The sequence below is a fragment of the Lissotriton helveticus genome, chromosome 6 (assembly GCF_964261635.1).
Source record: "Lissotriton helveticus chromosome 6, aLisHel1.1, whole genome shotgun sequence".
In the NCBI taxonomy this organism is placed as follows: Eukaryota; Metazoa; Chordata; class Amphibia; order Caudata; family Salamandridae; genus Lissotriton; species Lissotriton helveticus.
The window spans coordinates 1954154397-1954171293 of NC_136067.1; the positions used below are offsets into that span (position 1 = coordinate 1954154397).

General features: G+C 43.4%; 1 protein-coding gene across 1 annotated transcript in view; it reads right to left on the reverse strand.

The window, feature by feature from the left end:
• Positions 1 to 16897, reverse strand: part of SLC35F6 (solute carrier family 35 member F6) — a 94030-nt gene that overhangs the window by 13232 nt on the left and 63901 nt on the right. Inside the window, exons 2-4 of the mRNA XM_078649968.1 lie at positions 12090 to 12162; positions 6051 to 6222; positions 718 to 930 (exon numbers count right to left, since the gene is read on the reverse strand). Of these exons, the coding sequence (XP_078506094.1) occupies positions 718 to 930; positions 6051 to 6222; positions 12090 to 12162 (458 nt within the window). The remainder of the gene's footprint in view (positions 1 to 717; positions 931 to 6050; positions 6223 to 12089; positions 12163 to 16897) is intronic.

Here is a 16897-nt window from a genome sequence, read left to right on the forward strand (position 1 = left end):
CCGTTTGAAATTAACAAAGTCATTTTCTCATACTGCATGAACTGTCCTGCATAATACATGATGTGCATTCAATGCTCTATACTACACGTTGTACATTGTGTGCTGCACATTCCATGACACTAGCATTGTAGTGTAGTGTAGTGAGGCATAGGTCTTCAGCAATAAATACTATGCGCTGAACATTGCACCGTGAGCGACTGCACTCTGTTCCCTGCCAGCCTATTGGTCAATCAAAGCGCTTGTTTTTCAACGAAGGACACCAAACACCTGTTACTATTTTAAGTTATGAGTGGGTGATCACATTTCAATTGCAGTTTAAACTTCATGTTAACAGAAAGAGAATGCAACAGATTAACAGAGCCATGTTGCTGATGCTACAAAGACATTCCTTGAATTGCAAGCACCACTTGTAGGACACTACTAAAAGCAAGAGTTTAGTGAAGCCTATACAACAGTGGCGCTCTGGTCCTCTTCCCCACTTCACCTTCTGGCTCACTAATGCTGAGTAAGACAAGAATCACTAGAAGAGGAAGAGAAAGAAGACCTTGGAGCAAAAAAGAGAAGCCCAGGGTGCAGAATAACGTTTTTCTGTCCTTGTGGTGTGTGGAAACCTTGCTGGACAACCAAATCCCATATGTTCATTTGTGCATGACAATGAGTCACCATTCATAAGAACAAAATATATCATGACACATGTCACGATAATGACGTCTGCACCTGTGATGACATTGCTCAGGCTCCCTTCCCTGTCCTCGTTGCTGAGCAGGTCAGCCAAGCCCACAACCACGAGGCCGGCGATGGTGATGAAAATCCCGATCCACTGACTCCATAGCAGCTTCCGGCCCAGGAAGGCCACAGAGAGCAGCCCTGTGAAGATGACCACTGCCCCCCGCAGCATCTGGAAACTCGAAGCGCTGGTCATGTTCAGAGCTGTGGAGAGAGGAGGAATGGCTTAGTGATGGAGTGTATTAACTGTCATCCAATAAATGGAAGTATGCTATATAGAGATGTTCATAATATATGTCATGATGAGGTTGTTGTGTTATCTTCAGAAGGGGAGGTGTTGTTTTATGCATTTTATGTATATCTTGCTGCGCGCTGCGTGCCTTCGCGTTCCATAGAACATGGAACGCAAAGCCAAGAGCAGTTGTACACTGGGAGAGGAGAGAGACGGCCAGCTGACCAGTTGTGCTGCAGTACCTGCCTGTATTTATGGGACTAAAGTAAATCTGATACATTCAATCATCTCCGGATATTCTATTTAACAGAGGTGTCCATCATTTTATTAAGTCAAGCTGTAATGCACTACCTCTGTATGAAGGATTCACACCTGGAATAATTTTGCACAGGAGTAAAAAACATAGTGCTAGTTCAACCCATGCACCCCACCCAGTCTGAAGCAGTGTTTCATCCATACATTCTACAAACTTCATTTTCAATCAGTTGCAATTTTGATGTTTATCTAATCAATTGAGATCAGAATTGGAAAGTTCAATTTCTGAACAAGATGGTACAAATCTTTTTTACACAAACCACCATGATATGGATATTGCTTTTAGGGAATTGCTGACTTTGATAGGCTCAGTTGGTGGCTATTTCAAGTTTTCTCTGGGGCTAATTGTCAAAGGAATCACCTGTAAGCACTTCATCCCTAACCAACAATGAGGTATCTCCACAAATACATAAATATTAGCTAGTGTTCAATGTTTGGTTTGACATTCTACGGGACATACTTGCTTTTGAAGTCTTGAACAACCTGATTAATATTTGTGTCATCTCAGTTTTTAAACTCCCAGCACATCAAATTGCAAACTTAATGGACATCAGCCTTTAGATTGAACCAGCAGCTCATCAACAAAAACATCATCTACTAGCACACAAACAAAATTGAATATTAATGTAAGATTAAGCGTATAGGTAGTGCCAGAATTATATTTTATATATCATGAAACATTATATTAGGAACATTTTTATTGAATTTTAGAAGACCTAAGGGATTATTTTTAAACATCAGTAAATTAACCTGGATTGCAGCCCAGAGCGGTCACCAGTGGCTAAGACTAATGAAAGCACTCCTTCCGTCACCTTGTAGTCTGCTGGGATTGCTCTACTCAGAGTGTAGTACACGCTCTCAAGAGTGTAGACACTTAACGGTGTCCAGCAACCAAAAATAAAGACCACATCGACACACTGGCTCCTGAGAATACATGATCATCACATATCTCTAAATAAGCATGTACCGAAGGCACTGAAATAAGCCACCCCAGTCCAATATAACCTTCACCAATCATTGCCTTGCTGTTGAGGAAGCCTACTGCAGACCCTAAGGACCAGCCATACCATTGCCCCAGCCTCAATCACTCCTTTCCAAAAAGACGTTGATGAAGGGGGAGGCCATCCTTCAGGATTATTAGGTAACCAACATATTACCTGGAATGGTGCAGTGAGCTAAAAAACGGTGTTGGATCTAGCCCTGATCTCTTGACTGGGTGAGAGTATTCTGCTTAGTTCAGAAACTCTGTCCATCACCACCCCTTGTTGTTAAATATGTTGTCCACCCTAAGCGTGGAAGGGTATACTCAGATGTGAGTCCCTTGCTCATTGCACCATCAGGATTCAAGCAAGCCCGGCCGACGAATGCTGAAATGCCAGAAACCGGTCCCCGGAAGCTTGTTCCCTTCCCAGTGTAAGAATTGGCTTGGTAGTTTGGTTTGCCCTGTTCCCATCATGCACTGTGACAGGAACAGACTAATTTGCATATAGCCAGGTTCTGAACTGGGATGGTGCAGTGAGCTAAATAAACGGTGTTGGATCTAGCCCTGATCTCTTGACTGGGTGAGAGTATTCTGCTTAATTCAGAAACTCTGTCCATCACCACCCCTTGTTGTTAAATATTTTGTCCACCCTAAGCGTGGAAGGGTATACTCAGATGTGAGTCCCTTGCTCATTGCACCATCAGGATTCAAGCAAGCCGGGCCGACAAAGGCTGAAATGCCAGAAACCGGTCCCCGGAAGCTTGTTTCCTTCCCAGTGTAAGAATTGGCTTGGTAGTTTGGTTTGCCCTGTTCCCATCATGCACTGGGACAGGAACAGACTAATTTGCATATAGCCAGGTTCTGAACTGGGATGGTGCAGTGAGCTAAAAAACGGTGTTGGATCTAGCCCTGATCTCTTGACTGGGTGAGAGTATTCTGCTTAATTCAGAAACTCTGTCCATCACCGCCCCTTGTTGTTAAATATTTTGTCCACCCTAAGCGTGGAAGGGTATACTCAGATGTGAGTCCCTTGCTCATTGCACCATCAGGATTCAAGCAAGCCGGGCCGACGAAGGCTGAAATGCCAGAAACCGGTCCCCAGAAGCTTGTTTCCTTCCCAGTGTAAGAATTGGCTTGGTAGTTTGGTTTGCCCTGTTCCCATCATGCACTGGGACAGGAACAGACTAATTTGCATATAGCCAGGTTCTGAACTGGGATGGTGCAGTGAGCTAAAAAACGGTGTTGGATCTAGCCCTGATCTCTTGACTGGGTGAGAGTATTCTGCTTAATTCAGAAACTCTGTCCATCACCACCCCTTGTTGTTAAATATTTTGTCCACCCTAAGCGTGGAAGGGTATACTCAGATGTGAGTCCCTTGCTCATTGCACCATCAGGATTCAAGCAAGCCGGGCCGACGAAGGCTGAAATGCCAGAAACCGGTCCCCGGAAGCTTGTTTCCTTCCCAGTGTAAGAATTGGCTTGGTAGTTTGGTTTGCCCTGTTCCCATCATGCACTGGGACAGGAACAGACTAATTTGCATATAGCCAGGTTCCGAACTGGGATGGTGCAGTGAGCTAAAAAACGGTGTTGGATCTAGCCCTGATCTCTTGACTGGGTGAGAGTATTCTGCTTAATTCAGAAACTCTGTCCATCACCACCCCTTGTTGTTAAATATTTTGTCCACCCTAAGCGTGGAAGGGTATACTCAGATGTGAGTCCCTTGCTCATTGCACCATCAGGATTCAAGCAAGCCGGGCCGACGAAGGCTGAAATGCCAGAAACCGGTCCCCGGAAGCTTGTTTCCTTCCCAGTGTAAGAATTGGCTTGGTAGTTTGGTTTGCCCTGTTCCCATCATGCACTGGGACAGGAACAGACTAATTTGCATATAGCCAGGTTCTGAACTGGGATGGTGCAGTGAGCTAAAAAACGGTGTTGGATCTAGCCCTGATCTCTTGACTGGGTGAGAGTATTCTGCTTAATTCAGAAACTCTGTCCATCACCACCCCTTGTTGTTCAACATATTACATAACCACCAATCAAACATCTGACTGCTCAGAGGCACTGAAACCATTGTCACTGAAGATCTGCTCATGTCTCTTGAAGATGGACAGCTGGAAGTCATGATACTCCTTGACCTTCCATTGACTTGCGACATGTGGACCTTGACATTTTACTGGAGCAAAGGAGAACTGGGCGCGGGTAACAGGTAGAGTCCTACAGACGGAAGCAACCTGGTGAAAACCTGAACGCCCAAGGCTCCTTATTGACAGTTTCTACATGATTAGTGCCAGGTAGAGGTAAATTCACCATCTGATATTGTAAATCTCAGGCAGGTACTGCCCATCTACACACATGGTCCTAATCAGTAGTACAAGATCATCAATTGCTATTGACGTAGCCACCTTGGATGAAGAAGAGGGACCTCCATCTGAAGAGCACTAACACTGAACTCCTGGTAATAGGCGATCTCTTCATAGTACTCTCACTTTTCATCAGCCAGAGAAATATTTAAGAAGAGGTAAATTCCCAACACAGCTCAGAAAGGGCTCAGTTAGGATGGAAAGCAGCAGGGGCCCAAATGATGTTCATCCCTCAAGGACAGTATAAGCGCATTACCAAGGGATCCTGTTACACATTCAGCGACTGTTGTCATTGGACTGTGCTTTAATCCCACCTTTAACGGCTCCCACCTGTGCTACCCTGCCATCTGGTCCTCAAGCCATCCACCATGTCTCACTGTGTATCCTTTCTATTGTTCTTGCACACAGCGTTTTACATCCATCTTGAGTCACGCTTCAACCCTCACTTCTGAAAAGACTTCTTACAGCCAGACATCTCAGCGCCTTTATCACCAAGCGTTTATACACATTCAGGGTGTCTTCAAGGTGCTTTGATCCTCTCCATTCATAAATCAGAGTCTTAAAGTATACTCACCTGTGCCGTGTGATCCGCCAAACCTAGACGAGATCTCATCTCTGATTTCTACAGTGTATTTAATAGTTCATATTTATTTCATTTGCCTGGTGCTTTCTTCACACAAGACTGAATACATAGCAGTGTTTCTTTTGGAGTTCTGAGGTCATTCTTTTTTTTCTGTTTTGACAGTCCCCAGATTTTGAATTGACTAACAGAAACTTTACAATTACTGTAAACACAAAAGATAGGACCTGTAATTATTGTTATGCTATTATTGGTAAATAGGATAGGGCACCAACCATTTGCCAGTGCATTGCCTTATAATGGCTACTGATTCCCTGACCCTGGCGTAAGCAATTTTGATGTTTTGAACTACAAAACAATACACAAAAATACTGAAACAAGCATTCAAAAACACAAATTATGGAATATTGTTTTCAATCCACAAAAAATAGCAAAATTAAAATCTTAATTTTAATTGGAAGGTTGGACCTTTTCTAAGTTCAGTTGAGGTTACTGTTGCCAATACTATAATCTGTTTGATGCACTTGCACTGCTCCCATGAATAAATCTGAAGATACAAACTTAATTTGTTTCCTGTTTTTCAAATTTCATCATATTTACAGAACGTTTTAAGATTGTGAATTTTGCTTCTTTATTTATATACATTTTATTAATCTGCTAATAATATTTACTTTTCTAACCAGGAGTTGTGGACCAGCACGTGTTCCGGGACCATAGGTTGAGAACTACTGCTATACAGCACCTCCTGTCTAACTCAGTCCCTACTTGAGGACCATTTAGTAATCTACTGCTCTTACCAATAGTTTTCAACATTGGTGGTATCATACAGCATTTACAGACTGGTCCATCACTCACCCACATACATGAGGCTGGTGCCTGTCATGTCACATAGGGCTGGTGGGAGGAAGAGTAGTGGGTTGAATGGGCGAGATGGTGGGAGCCGAGGTTCTGGTCTTCTTCTGTCGCTCACCACCATGATGTAGAAGGCGGCAAGACAGGAGAGCTCCCCAAGGAACATACCTGCGGCCTAGGAAACAAACAAATGCACCTGTCATCATCATCAAAAGTCTTTATTTCGATTGAATATTTTTTACAATCATAAAAAGTACATAGTAAAAAAAGCGTTACGTCGAAACACGTGTAAAACAAATTGTCACATACGCATTGCTGCCAAATGAGGTAAAAACATATCAGTATAGAAAAAAGACAGATTGATATCTATTAGATAAAAGTTACACAGATAACTCAGATAATTGCAAACGGATTTTCAAACATGCTTTTAAAAAACAGGCTATTGACTTAGCACCAAATTGGGTTTCTAAGAACTGCAAAGCCAAAAGCGCGGGCCTACATCTTCTCAGGCCCATTTGCCGGAGAAGAGGAATGATCCAACGTTTGCGTGGGATCACATAATAGCTACAAAACATTGTTACATGTAAGGTTGACTGATGAGCAATTCCATCACAGGGACATCTAGTCAATTCATGAGACCAGTTTGAAACCCCGGGAAAAGAAACAAGGCGAAAGAAGGTATCAAAACGAAATCTAGTTAAGACAAACTTTTCATGATTTGACAGAAAGAAAGACAAATATAGCTGAATACCAGGTGAAGTTTGTATCGTTAAAACATGAGTGTTTCTACGTTTTCCTATCTCTGAGCATAGGCGTAAATCACTAAGATGATTTACACATAGTTTCTTCAAGGCCTTCCTAGATAAATCAAAAAGCGAGGAAGGGTCTGTAAATAATGTTAAACGGTTTAGATCTTTCAAAAAGTTAAAAACATACAATAACCATGGGATCTTTTTCCAATGAGCCAGAGATAAGCAATCGGTTATTAAAGACCGTGTGAGGTGGCATTGCTCTTTAGTCCAAATACGGTGCCATAAGAGAATCGGCTGGTAACTGATGGTATCCGATAGATAATCCAAGCCGAGCTCAATATGACAACCGTAATTTGGGGCGCTTTGAGGAAGCGCAAGGGTGTATTTTAGAAATCCATTTTGAATTTTTTGGAGCTCGTGGGAGGGAACATAGCCCCAAACTCCCGCGCCATACGTTGCTACGCTGTGGCATTTAGCGTGGTAAATTTTAAGCAACTCGGCGGGAGCGGGTTTGCCTAGTTTTCTCGAGAAAGAAATCAGCGCGGCAGTTGCTCGCTGAAATGACAACTTTTTACTCACAATGGCAGGTTTCCAGGTTATTCGATCGTCAATGAGGATGCCCAGGTAAGGATATTCCCTAGCGTAATCTAGTCTAACATTTTCTACAAAAAGGGGTTTCGGTGTCTTCACTTTCGGGCCGATATGCATCACGAAAGTCTTGCTCTTATTAACTTTTAGTCCCAAGGAGAGCATAAACAGGCAGTACTTGTCCAGTTGTAGTTGGAGCTGCTTTAAGGTTCTCGCCAGGATAACGGAGTCGTCGGCGTACAATAGGGCTGGAATAGGCCGGGTGTTAATACATGGAAGGTCCCGACTACCTTCCAGTAACGCCTGTTCCAGCCTGTTAGTGTAGATGTTAAATAAGAACGGGGCGAGAACGCACCCCTGTCTAACGCCTTTTGTTACGCTAAATGACTGAGATAGCTCACCGTTTGTACCATACCTCACGCACGCGTTGGCGTCGGTATAAAGTTCTCGGAGGAATTTTAAAATTGGTGGATCGACCCTCAGGTCCCTCAGAATATCCCACAGTTTGGGGTGTATCACGCAATCGAATGCGGCACTAAGGTCAACATAGACCAAAAACAAAAAAATGCACCTGTCACCAACCCACATCTTGGCAAAGCCTTCTTGCACAATAAGCCTAGTTACACAAAATACATCAATGCTTAATTAGGCATCAGTTGTACAATGGTTCAACCGTAAGACATAATAACTACAGTTTTTTCACTGATGATACATAACTGTAAACAGGATACTGATTTAGAAAAAAAGATGGGTATCTACATATGGAGTAGATTCAATAACTCTCCCATAATAAAATGTACTTTCTGTTTGTTGTCTGTAATACAGAACTGAAACATTAAACAGAAACTTTCCAAGGTAATCCAAGATCACATCAGTTCTGAAAGCATAGTGCTTAGAACAACGGCTATGTGTAACTTCTCAATGAGATGTCTTGGGTAAAACAAATGAATGCAACTATCAAGAGTCCATCCCTACAACGACCCATAGGCAGCATAAATCCTCCCATGCCTGCAATCTAAGCAACGAACCAGCTATATGTTGAACCATAATACAAGCCTACAGTTGGTGAGCTTGTACCTCTGTAGGTTCATGCTATGTATATACCCATACATAGACAGATACTAAGAGAACATCAAATGATGGAAACATGGAGGCAAATAAATTGTGTCCTGGATCTCAGGCTCGCAAATACTTTTGTGGGGTGCTAAACCCTAGAATCTTATAGCTCAGTGGCGCGACCAGGAGTGGGGTGGATCAGGGGCGATGTTAACCTCTATTTCATGGGGCAATGTGTTTCAGAGAATACAACACAGCATATCAAAATTCTGTCAAATAAGACAGGAATAACTCAAAACACAAGTTCTAGAGAGGAATTTAGAAAATCCATGTAGGTTTATTTCAATTTTAAGAGTACAATACAGAATAAAGGAATGCAAAAGCTGCGGGGTTGCATAGAAGTTAACTGCCATAAAGGCCATCAAAGCAAAATAAAAGAGAGTGACAAGAAGCTGAGAAAATTCCAAAGTGTGAAGCTAAATCAGTAAGCAATCAGAAAACATCTCTATTAAAGACCCATAAAGATCAAGAGAGTTCCGGCTCACCCGCAAATTCAAGGGTTTATATAGCCATTTTCTCCATAGACAAGCATTAGTACTGCAAAGTCACCGTGGATTGAGCAAAGAAGTACATTACCAACAAATCAAATTACAGATTTTAAAACCATCCCCTAACCCTACCAACTTAGCACTAACCCACTTCATGAATACTGATTCAGCATCTCTGGCCTAATGTCATCCAGAGGTGTCGGAACAAACTAGTTACATAAACAACATTAGAACATTGAAATGTTGGGAGCTCCATTTAAGACAATGGAGTGCTCCGGGCTTCTAATGACCGGTCAAAGCCCAGAGCTCCAACGTTCCAATGTTTGTCATTTACATCTGTTGCTGTGAACAAAGGCCTCATGGAGCCCGAGGGGATATAAATCCCCTTGGGCTCACTAACGCCTTTGCTTTATTTGTTAGAACATTCTGCACTCTAGCGACAGAATGTTCTAATAGCCTTATAGCATGCCGTAGCTGGGCTATACCGGCCAGTAAAGGCCCACTCCCTAGTTAAAGGCCCTCGCCTTTGACTCAAGCCTTTAATGCTGGAGAAGGCCTGTAATGGCCGGTATACACCGCTACGGTGGCTATAAGGCTATAGTGAACCATTGTGGTTGAATGTAATACCACGTACAAGCAGAAGGTCCGAAGAAGGTAAGAAACTGATTCAATTGGACCTGTTCAAAAGCAGTGTCATTAGGAAATACATCTACATCTTGCTTAACTATGTGCAGCAGACATACAAACAAAGAATACATATGATGCAGAGACCTCCATTTTGAACAAGGTGGTGTTGAGGTCTAATTGAGACATAGTTAGCATAAGCCAGGACACGTTAACATGTAAAAGCAAAATCATTTTAACTGCAGTAGTTTCATGTGACTAAATACATGTGAATTTGAGTGTAGATTAATGCTCTATGGAGTGTAGATTAATGCTCTACGGAGGAAATTCCCCTTTACAGACAGGATCTAGAATTGTACCACAGTGAGGTTTCATTGACTTCAAATGCCATGGTTGGCTCCAGGGACATTTCTATGCATCATTGCAAGCCATTTCTAATACATTGTAAAATAAATGTTCCTGAATTGCCCTTCAACATTGCTTTGCTTACCAAGTGGCAAGCATTCTAATATGGAACATGTTGCAGTGCCAAAGTCACTAAAGGTGTCGCCCAGCCTTCTCTTCTACACCAATCATGCTGAACACTTGGCAGACAAGAGTGTTTTTAGACTCTAGTTTTTTATTATGCCCACTACAGCAGTTATATCAAGACTGATTTTCATATGGCCAGGCCTAAACTGGGGTGAGCATTGGTGAACAAAAGAATGATGGATTTAACCCAGATCTCTTGACTGGGGTGAATGTTTTGATTTGTTCTGCATTCCGTCCATTAATTGTGTGTCTTTTGCTTTCTCACCCTAAGGGGCGCCAGGTATGCCCAGACGTGGGTCCTGCACTCACTGTGCCGCTGGAATCAAGCTATCCTGGCTGGAGAGGGCTGAAACCTCGAAACCGGTCCTAGGATGTTTGTTTCCGGTCCATGAAGGACCTGACTTGGCTGTTCGGGCTGGACTGTTCCCATGAGGCACAGGGTCAAGACTGATTTGCATATGGCCAGGTCTAAACGGGGGTGGCAGGATGAGCAAAAGAATGATGGATTTAACCCAGATCTCTTGACTGGGGTGATTGTTTTGACTTGTTCTGTATTCCATCCATCAATTGTGTGTCTTTTGCTTTCGTGCCCTTCGTGCACCAGGTATGCCCAGACGTGGGTCCTGGGCTCACTGTGCCACTGGAGTCAAGCTATCCTGGCTGAAGAGGGGTGAATCACCAAAACCGGTCCTAGGATGTTTGTTTCCGGTCCAGGGAGGACCTGGCTTGGCAGTTTGGGCTGGTCTGTTCCCATGAGGCACAGGGTCAAGACTGGCCAGGTCTAAACTGGGGTGGCATGGTGAGCAAAAAAATGATGGATTTAACCCAGATCTCTTGACTGGGGGTGAATGTTTTGATTTGTTCTGCATTCCGTTTTTTGCTTAAACGCAAATAAAAAGCACACCCAAAAATGGGAGCTGTGGATGAACACAAGTACTTGGTCCATGCTCCAAGGAAGGGCCAAACACATGAAGAGGCATGACACATGAATGCCATGGACAAACGGGAATAAAGGATACAAGAGTGATGTTGAAGCAAACAAATGGTAGGCCTATAGGCGGGCTGCAGCCCACTGAATGTATCGTGAAGAGACAGCTCATGCACTGTCTAGTTGAGACCTAAAAAACTGCTAACTCTATGTGAGACATCCATCAGCTTCCTTCCATGATCTCTTTTCTGTTTTTCCAACTATTCCAAACATTCAACTCCCTTTTACCCAGAGTGAGCAACACTCATGCTTTAAACTAGTTCTCCCATAGCGTTTACTTTTCAGTCTGTGTTACTGGTGTGGCTGAGGTGGGAAGCATCTTATGTTTAGGGATTTGTGTGATATTGGATTGCAAACCAATGCCCTTGCAAGCATGCATCAAGTGTTGTGAGCCCTGAGAACAGACGAACAGGACCATATCCACACAGTGTGTCTCTGGGATGTAGCACTGTCTGGCCAATGTCCACTATGCATGCCTTTCTTACGGTAATAGTAATCAGAATTTCTCCAAGTTAATGTATGAACTTTAGACAGACCAAGTCAGAAATACAGAGGCAATCACTGCTTGTCTTGTGCTCTCCTCATTTCATGCAAAATTCAGAGTAATATGTTTGAGCTTTGGACACCTCAAATGCAAAAAGTCAGGCTCTTGCATGTTTGCTGGGCTGGTGCAACTCTTCACCATTGTCTTATATTCACTTGGAATGAGATCCAGGCAGACAATGATCTTTTAACATAGTTACAAACTTAGACATAAGGACACACAATGAGCCTGGAGCCCCAACACCCTTGTACATGAGCCGCCACTATTAACGTGGGCTAATCACTGTCTTCAGCTGCTTCTCAGTAACTGCATACATTACATTCCTTGCTGCTGGAAACCCCTCCCCTTTGCATGGAGCTTAGGTTAAGTTATTGACTAACTCCAGCCTTCTGGGTGTAAGCCGTTTTGTACCTGTAGGAAAGGATGGTCAAAGTTGTGCTCTGCGCTTCCATTGCAACCTGTAGCCTTGATCTTGTCAGCCCACCTGAAAAAGAAAGGGCATATTAGTTTCTCAGGAAATTTGGTGTCAGTTTTTACATTACTCAAGAATGTTCCTACACTACGGCTACTGCGTCCGAGGGCAGCACACTAAGTAAAGTTCATCATACCATGGTTTATTGCTTACTGTAAGCTTTGATTTGAATAATTAGCATTTTCCAGCCTGCCATAGACTCTGAACATACTCAAGGTCATTTGTGTTTGTTCCCTCCACTTCAATACCTATATCTTTGCCAGTAAACTCAGGTTGCCTTATCTAATCACCCCATACCCTCATCATCAGACACAGCACGGCGCACACCTCTGAACACAGAGAGGTTTGTGCCTGCCTGGCGGAGCACTTTAGGCCACGATGTACATAGGGAAAGGTTTGTGATTACCAAATAGCTAATTTTTGCTATTCCCTATTTGGTAATCGCAAACAACAATGTACGAAAGTCTGCTTCAGGGCCGGACTGGCTACCGGGCTTTCCTTAATAAACAATGCAAAACAAATGTTTTAAAAAGTATGCTTTGAAGCTATTTGTTTAGCATGGTTCTTTGCGAAGCGCCGGCAGCTCCCCAGTAACAAATCATCCCCTCAGCAGTGAACATGGACCCCACCCTGCCACCCCAGCAAAAAACGCTAGAAGCCAGTCCGGCCCCGGGTGTGCTTTACACTTTCTGTGATTCCCGGTGGGTCACAAATAGACCTACCTCATTAATATTCATGAGGTAGGTCTTGGTTTACAACCAATTGGAAATAGCTAAAATCACAGAGATGGTGGCCTGCTGGGGTCAGCAGACCACCTGGTCTGTAACTGCTTTTTCAATACAGCATTTTTTTTTTTAATGCAGCTCATTTTCCTTAAAGGAAAACAGGATACGTTTCAAAAAAGAAAAATGAAAAGTTTTCTTTTCATTTTTTAAGACTAGGCAGTTGTCCCTTGGGGAACCCCTTGCATTTGTGAATGGGTTACCACCTACTGGAAGTTGGTGTTAAAATGCAAATGTTTTCCAACCAAATTTCGGTTGCAAAATATGCAGACATACCACTGCTATTCGGTATTAGCAAGAGATGCCATAAACAGGCCCCTTCTTAATACCGAATAACAACCCCAATTTGCAATTTGGTAATAGGTTAACGAATCGCAAATAGGGCTTTGTACATTAATAAATGCTTTTTTGCGGTCACACATGGCCTGATTCTGTGAATAAGGTTCTTTGCGACCTCAAAAAAGCTTTGTACATTTGGCCTTAAATATGGTGGGCTGTATTGCGCTGCAGCAGCAGAGTCCATGCTTCCTCTGGCCTGCCTGAATGCAGTAGTCTAAATCAGCCCCCTGTTTTCACCGTGCATTCCAGCACACCCAGCCTCTCACAGCCAGACATCAGATCACATCCTTCATGTCTATACCTGTTAAAGACTCTTTCTCTCCTTTTCCCTATTTATATAATGCTTGCTAACACAGTTGTGCCGTTTTATAAAACTATAACAGATTGGGAATATTTTGGCATGTCTTCATGCACATCTGTGAACCAAGATTGTATTCTCAGTGCACAGAAACACAAAATGGACGTGCTTAACTCATTGAGTGTCCTTACCTCGGATGCATTTGCCTGTGAATTATAAGTCCTCAAGTCCAAGACTCCATGGATTAACTGTGGCCAGTGCTTAATTTGAGCCGGTGGTTTATGGTGCTCCTCACTGGCACTTATGACAGTCCGCCACATGGTGTTGCTGTCTGCTTAATTTAGAGCTCAACACAATAGTTGTTTATTAATTCAGTACACATTCAAAATGACTAATAACTGCCAACTAATCCATTGGTGGCTTGGAATAGTCCAAACTGTTACACTCGTAGGAGTGTGATGGTTAGTAGTTGTGATGGTACTGTCATTGGCAGCGCTAGCAGTGGCCATGGGTGCTGTAAGATGCAATGGCCTCCTGACTTCGACCCTGGTACTTATGTTGTTTTGCCAACTGAGCACTGACTGTGGCTTAATGCATACACATATAATCTAACACAAGAGAGGGAGGGAAAACTAACAAGACACTCTTAGTCCCCCTGCTAATTATACAAATAAACAACAGAAGAGTGAATCCTGACTGGATGAAGAGCGTTGTAAAAGGAGTCACTCTTATTTATTAGAAGAACCCTCACTCACTAACCTAGTTGGTGACATGCTTCATCATTGGGTTCCCACCAGAGAGGCCGAGTGCCTCTCTGGTGTGCTGCAAAGAGTGCTTACAGCGGAGCGGATTTTTGATATTGTGGTGGTGCAAAAAGTGATAGTGCGATGAGATAAAGTTGCCTTTACCTGCCTGAAATAATTTATTGGTGGAGAGGTAAGACAAGGTTAAAAAGTTAGTGAGGAGGATGTGTGGAACTGGTTAAATTGACCAGGAACATCCCCAAGTGGTAGTAAAAAGTGGTCTACATGTTTCAGCCTCCTAAATGCCCGTAGCGAGGCTTTCTTCAGGACCAAATGTCACAGCGGTATACACACGCTAAGGTGTGCCCTAACCTGTGACATACAAAAAACGCACAACTTAACAGTTACCATGAGGCCTTCAGCATTCCTGGAAGCAAGCCTCTCTGGTGGGAACCCAGGGATGAAGCTTGTCACCAACTAGGCTGGTGAGTGAGGGTTCTTCTAATAAATAAGAGTGACTCCTTTTACAACGCTCTCATCCATTCAGCATTCACTCTTCTGTTGTTTATTTGTTTAATGCCTGCACAATCACCTATATTGCAAGTGTGCCTCTGCCATTATGGCTAGTTTGGCGCTGTAGAAATACTTTTAGTAAATAAATACATACACACATAGCTGCCAAGGTGTCAGAATGCTATGTGTGACAGTTCCATAATTTCAGAGTAATTATGAGTGACATTTCAACGACTATGAGTGACACTTTCTCAGGAGCAAAATCAGGCAATGAAGACGAGGCAAAACATATAAATATCAGTCATGACATCCATTTGAGCAACGGGAAACTCAAGGAAGATCTTAAAAGTACTGCGAAGCACAAGAAACAGAAGGAAGGGAGACAGACTGCATGACTGTAGTTCTTAGTAACAGAGGCGGGCAGGCACTTCTGCTCAGAAGATGATCTCATTGATCTGATCATTCATGACCTGTGTGCTAGCCTAAAAAGCAAATTGTATAGCATAGCAAGTGCAACTTGGAGATTATACCATCACGCAATGACAGGCGTAATTGATTGCTAATGCAATAAGGTGAAAAAGAATGTTGAGAAGCACGAGCGCAAAACCTGTTGGTGTTTCGCTCTAAACACGTGGTAGTGCAAAGAAATACAAATTGCACAGCCAGTCTTTTCTTAGTTTTATAGACAAGCTTCAGCAGACATGTTATTTTATCGGATAACTAATGAAGAAACCATGTCACAAACAATGGTATTTATTATACATGGTCAATGATGCAGAAACATTACGACACTTTGAATCAGAAACTCTAGGGGCCTTATTTATGAAGGCCCTGCGCCGCCGGTGCGTCACTTTTTCCCAGTTTAAAAGTGAGGCACCGGTGGCGCAAGGCCTTCATAAATAAGGCCCTAGGTATTTGTAGCTCTGTGGGACACATTCATAGCACCAACATTGCGGCCTCGTGCCCCTTCATTGATTCCATGTGTAAAATACACTCCCATTGAAAAACGGCCCTGTACCACTGTGCATATTGTCGGCCCAAAAAATGCGGAGCGATATGATTTTCAGCAGTTCATAATCAGACAGATGAGGTGGGGATGGTCCATTGTATTATTGTTTCTTGGTTTAACTGTCTACTCCGACTGTGCACATAGCGTACATCTTTAATTACACATGAAGCTGATATTGACATTTAGCACTCTGAAAACACATGGCCGATACGTGGTGCAACACTTAGCACAAATGAAAGACTAAATGCTAAAATTGATTTATCACTCACGTTTCCTAAAGGAGCTGTGAGTCGTCCGGGATGTCCTGTGACTCCCGAGCGGGATGGTCCAGTCAGTTACTGTCCTGACGGCTGCTGTATCGCAGGTGAGTGACTCCTTCTCTCAGCTACGGCCGGCAAGACTTGAATTTGGCAGGGTGCCAGCAGCTGAGAGCACAGTGCGGCCCAGCTCGGGACGGTGCGAACTGCAGCAGGAAGCTGCTAGAGCCATGAATGGTTTGAGAATGCGGGCGGTGCGGCAAATTCAGCATTGCCACCAGCCGTCTCCCTCCCTCAACAAACTGAACTCGCCCGCTCTGAAAGCAGGATGTGATGACAGTTCCCCCCTCTCGGCGCCGGCACATACTAGCACACAACCTGACGGGCCCTGTGACGTCAGGCTGACAGCCAGAGCGCACCAGGGGAAATCGCAATTATAAAATATTAGAGCAGGGAGTGTGAGCCTGTCTGCTGCCTTAGATCACTGCGAAGGGAGCCCCAAGCCTGGGAGAGCTGCGTGGGTGCTTTCCGCGCTGATTCCTGCCCCACTAAAAAGTTTGCAGTAACATCTTGAGATGCTATGCATATGCGTGACAAAGCATTTCAATGCGGTAATGCGGATTACCACATTGAAATGCGTTAGTATCACGCCAGATGCGTGATACTTGGCAGGACTGTACACACATAAACAAATTAAATAGAAATAGCCAATTGTAATTAACAAATGCAACCATGCAGCCTCTTGTCATGCTACACCATTAACCAGTCTGACTTCTACAACAACACTGACCATACTGGGATATTTC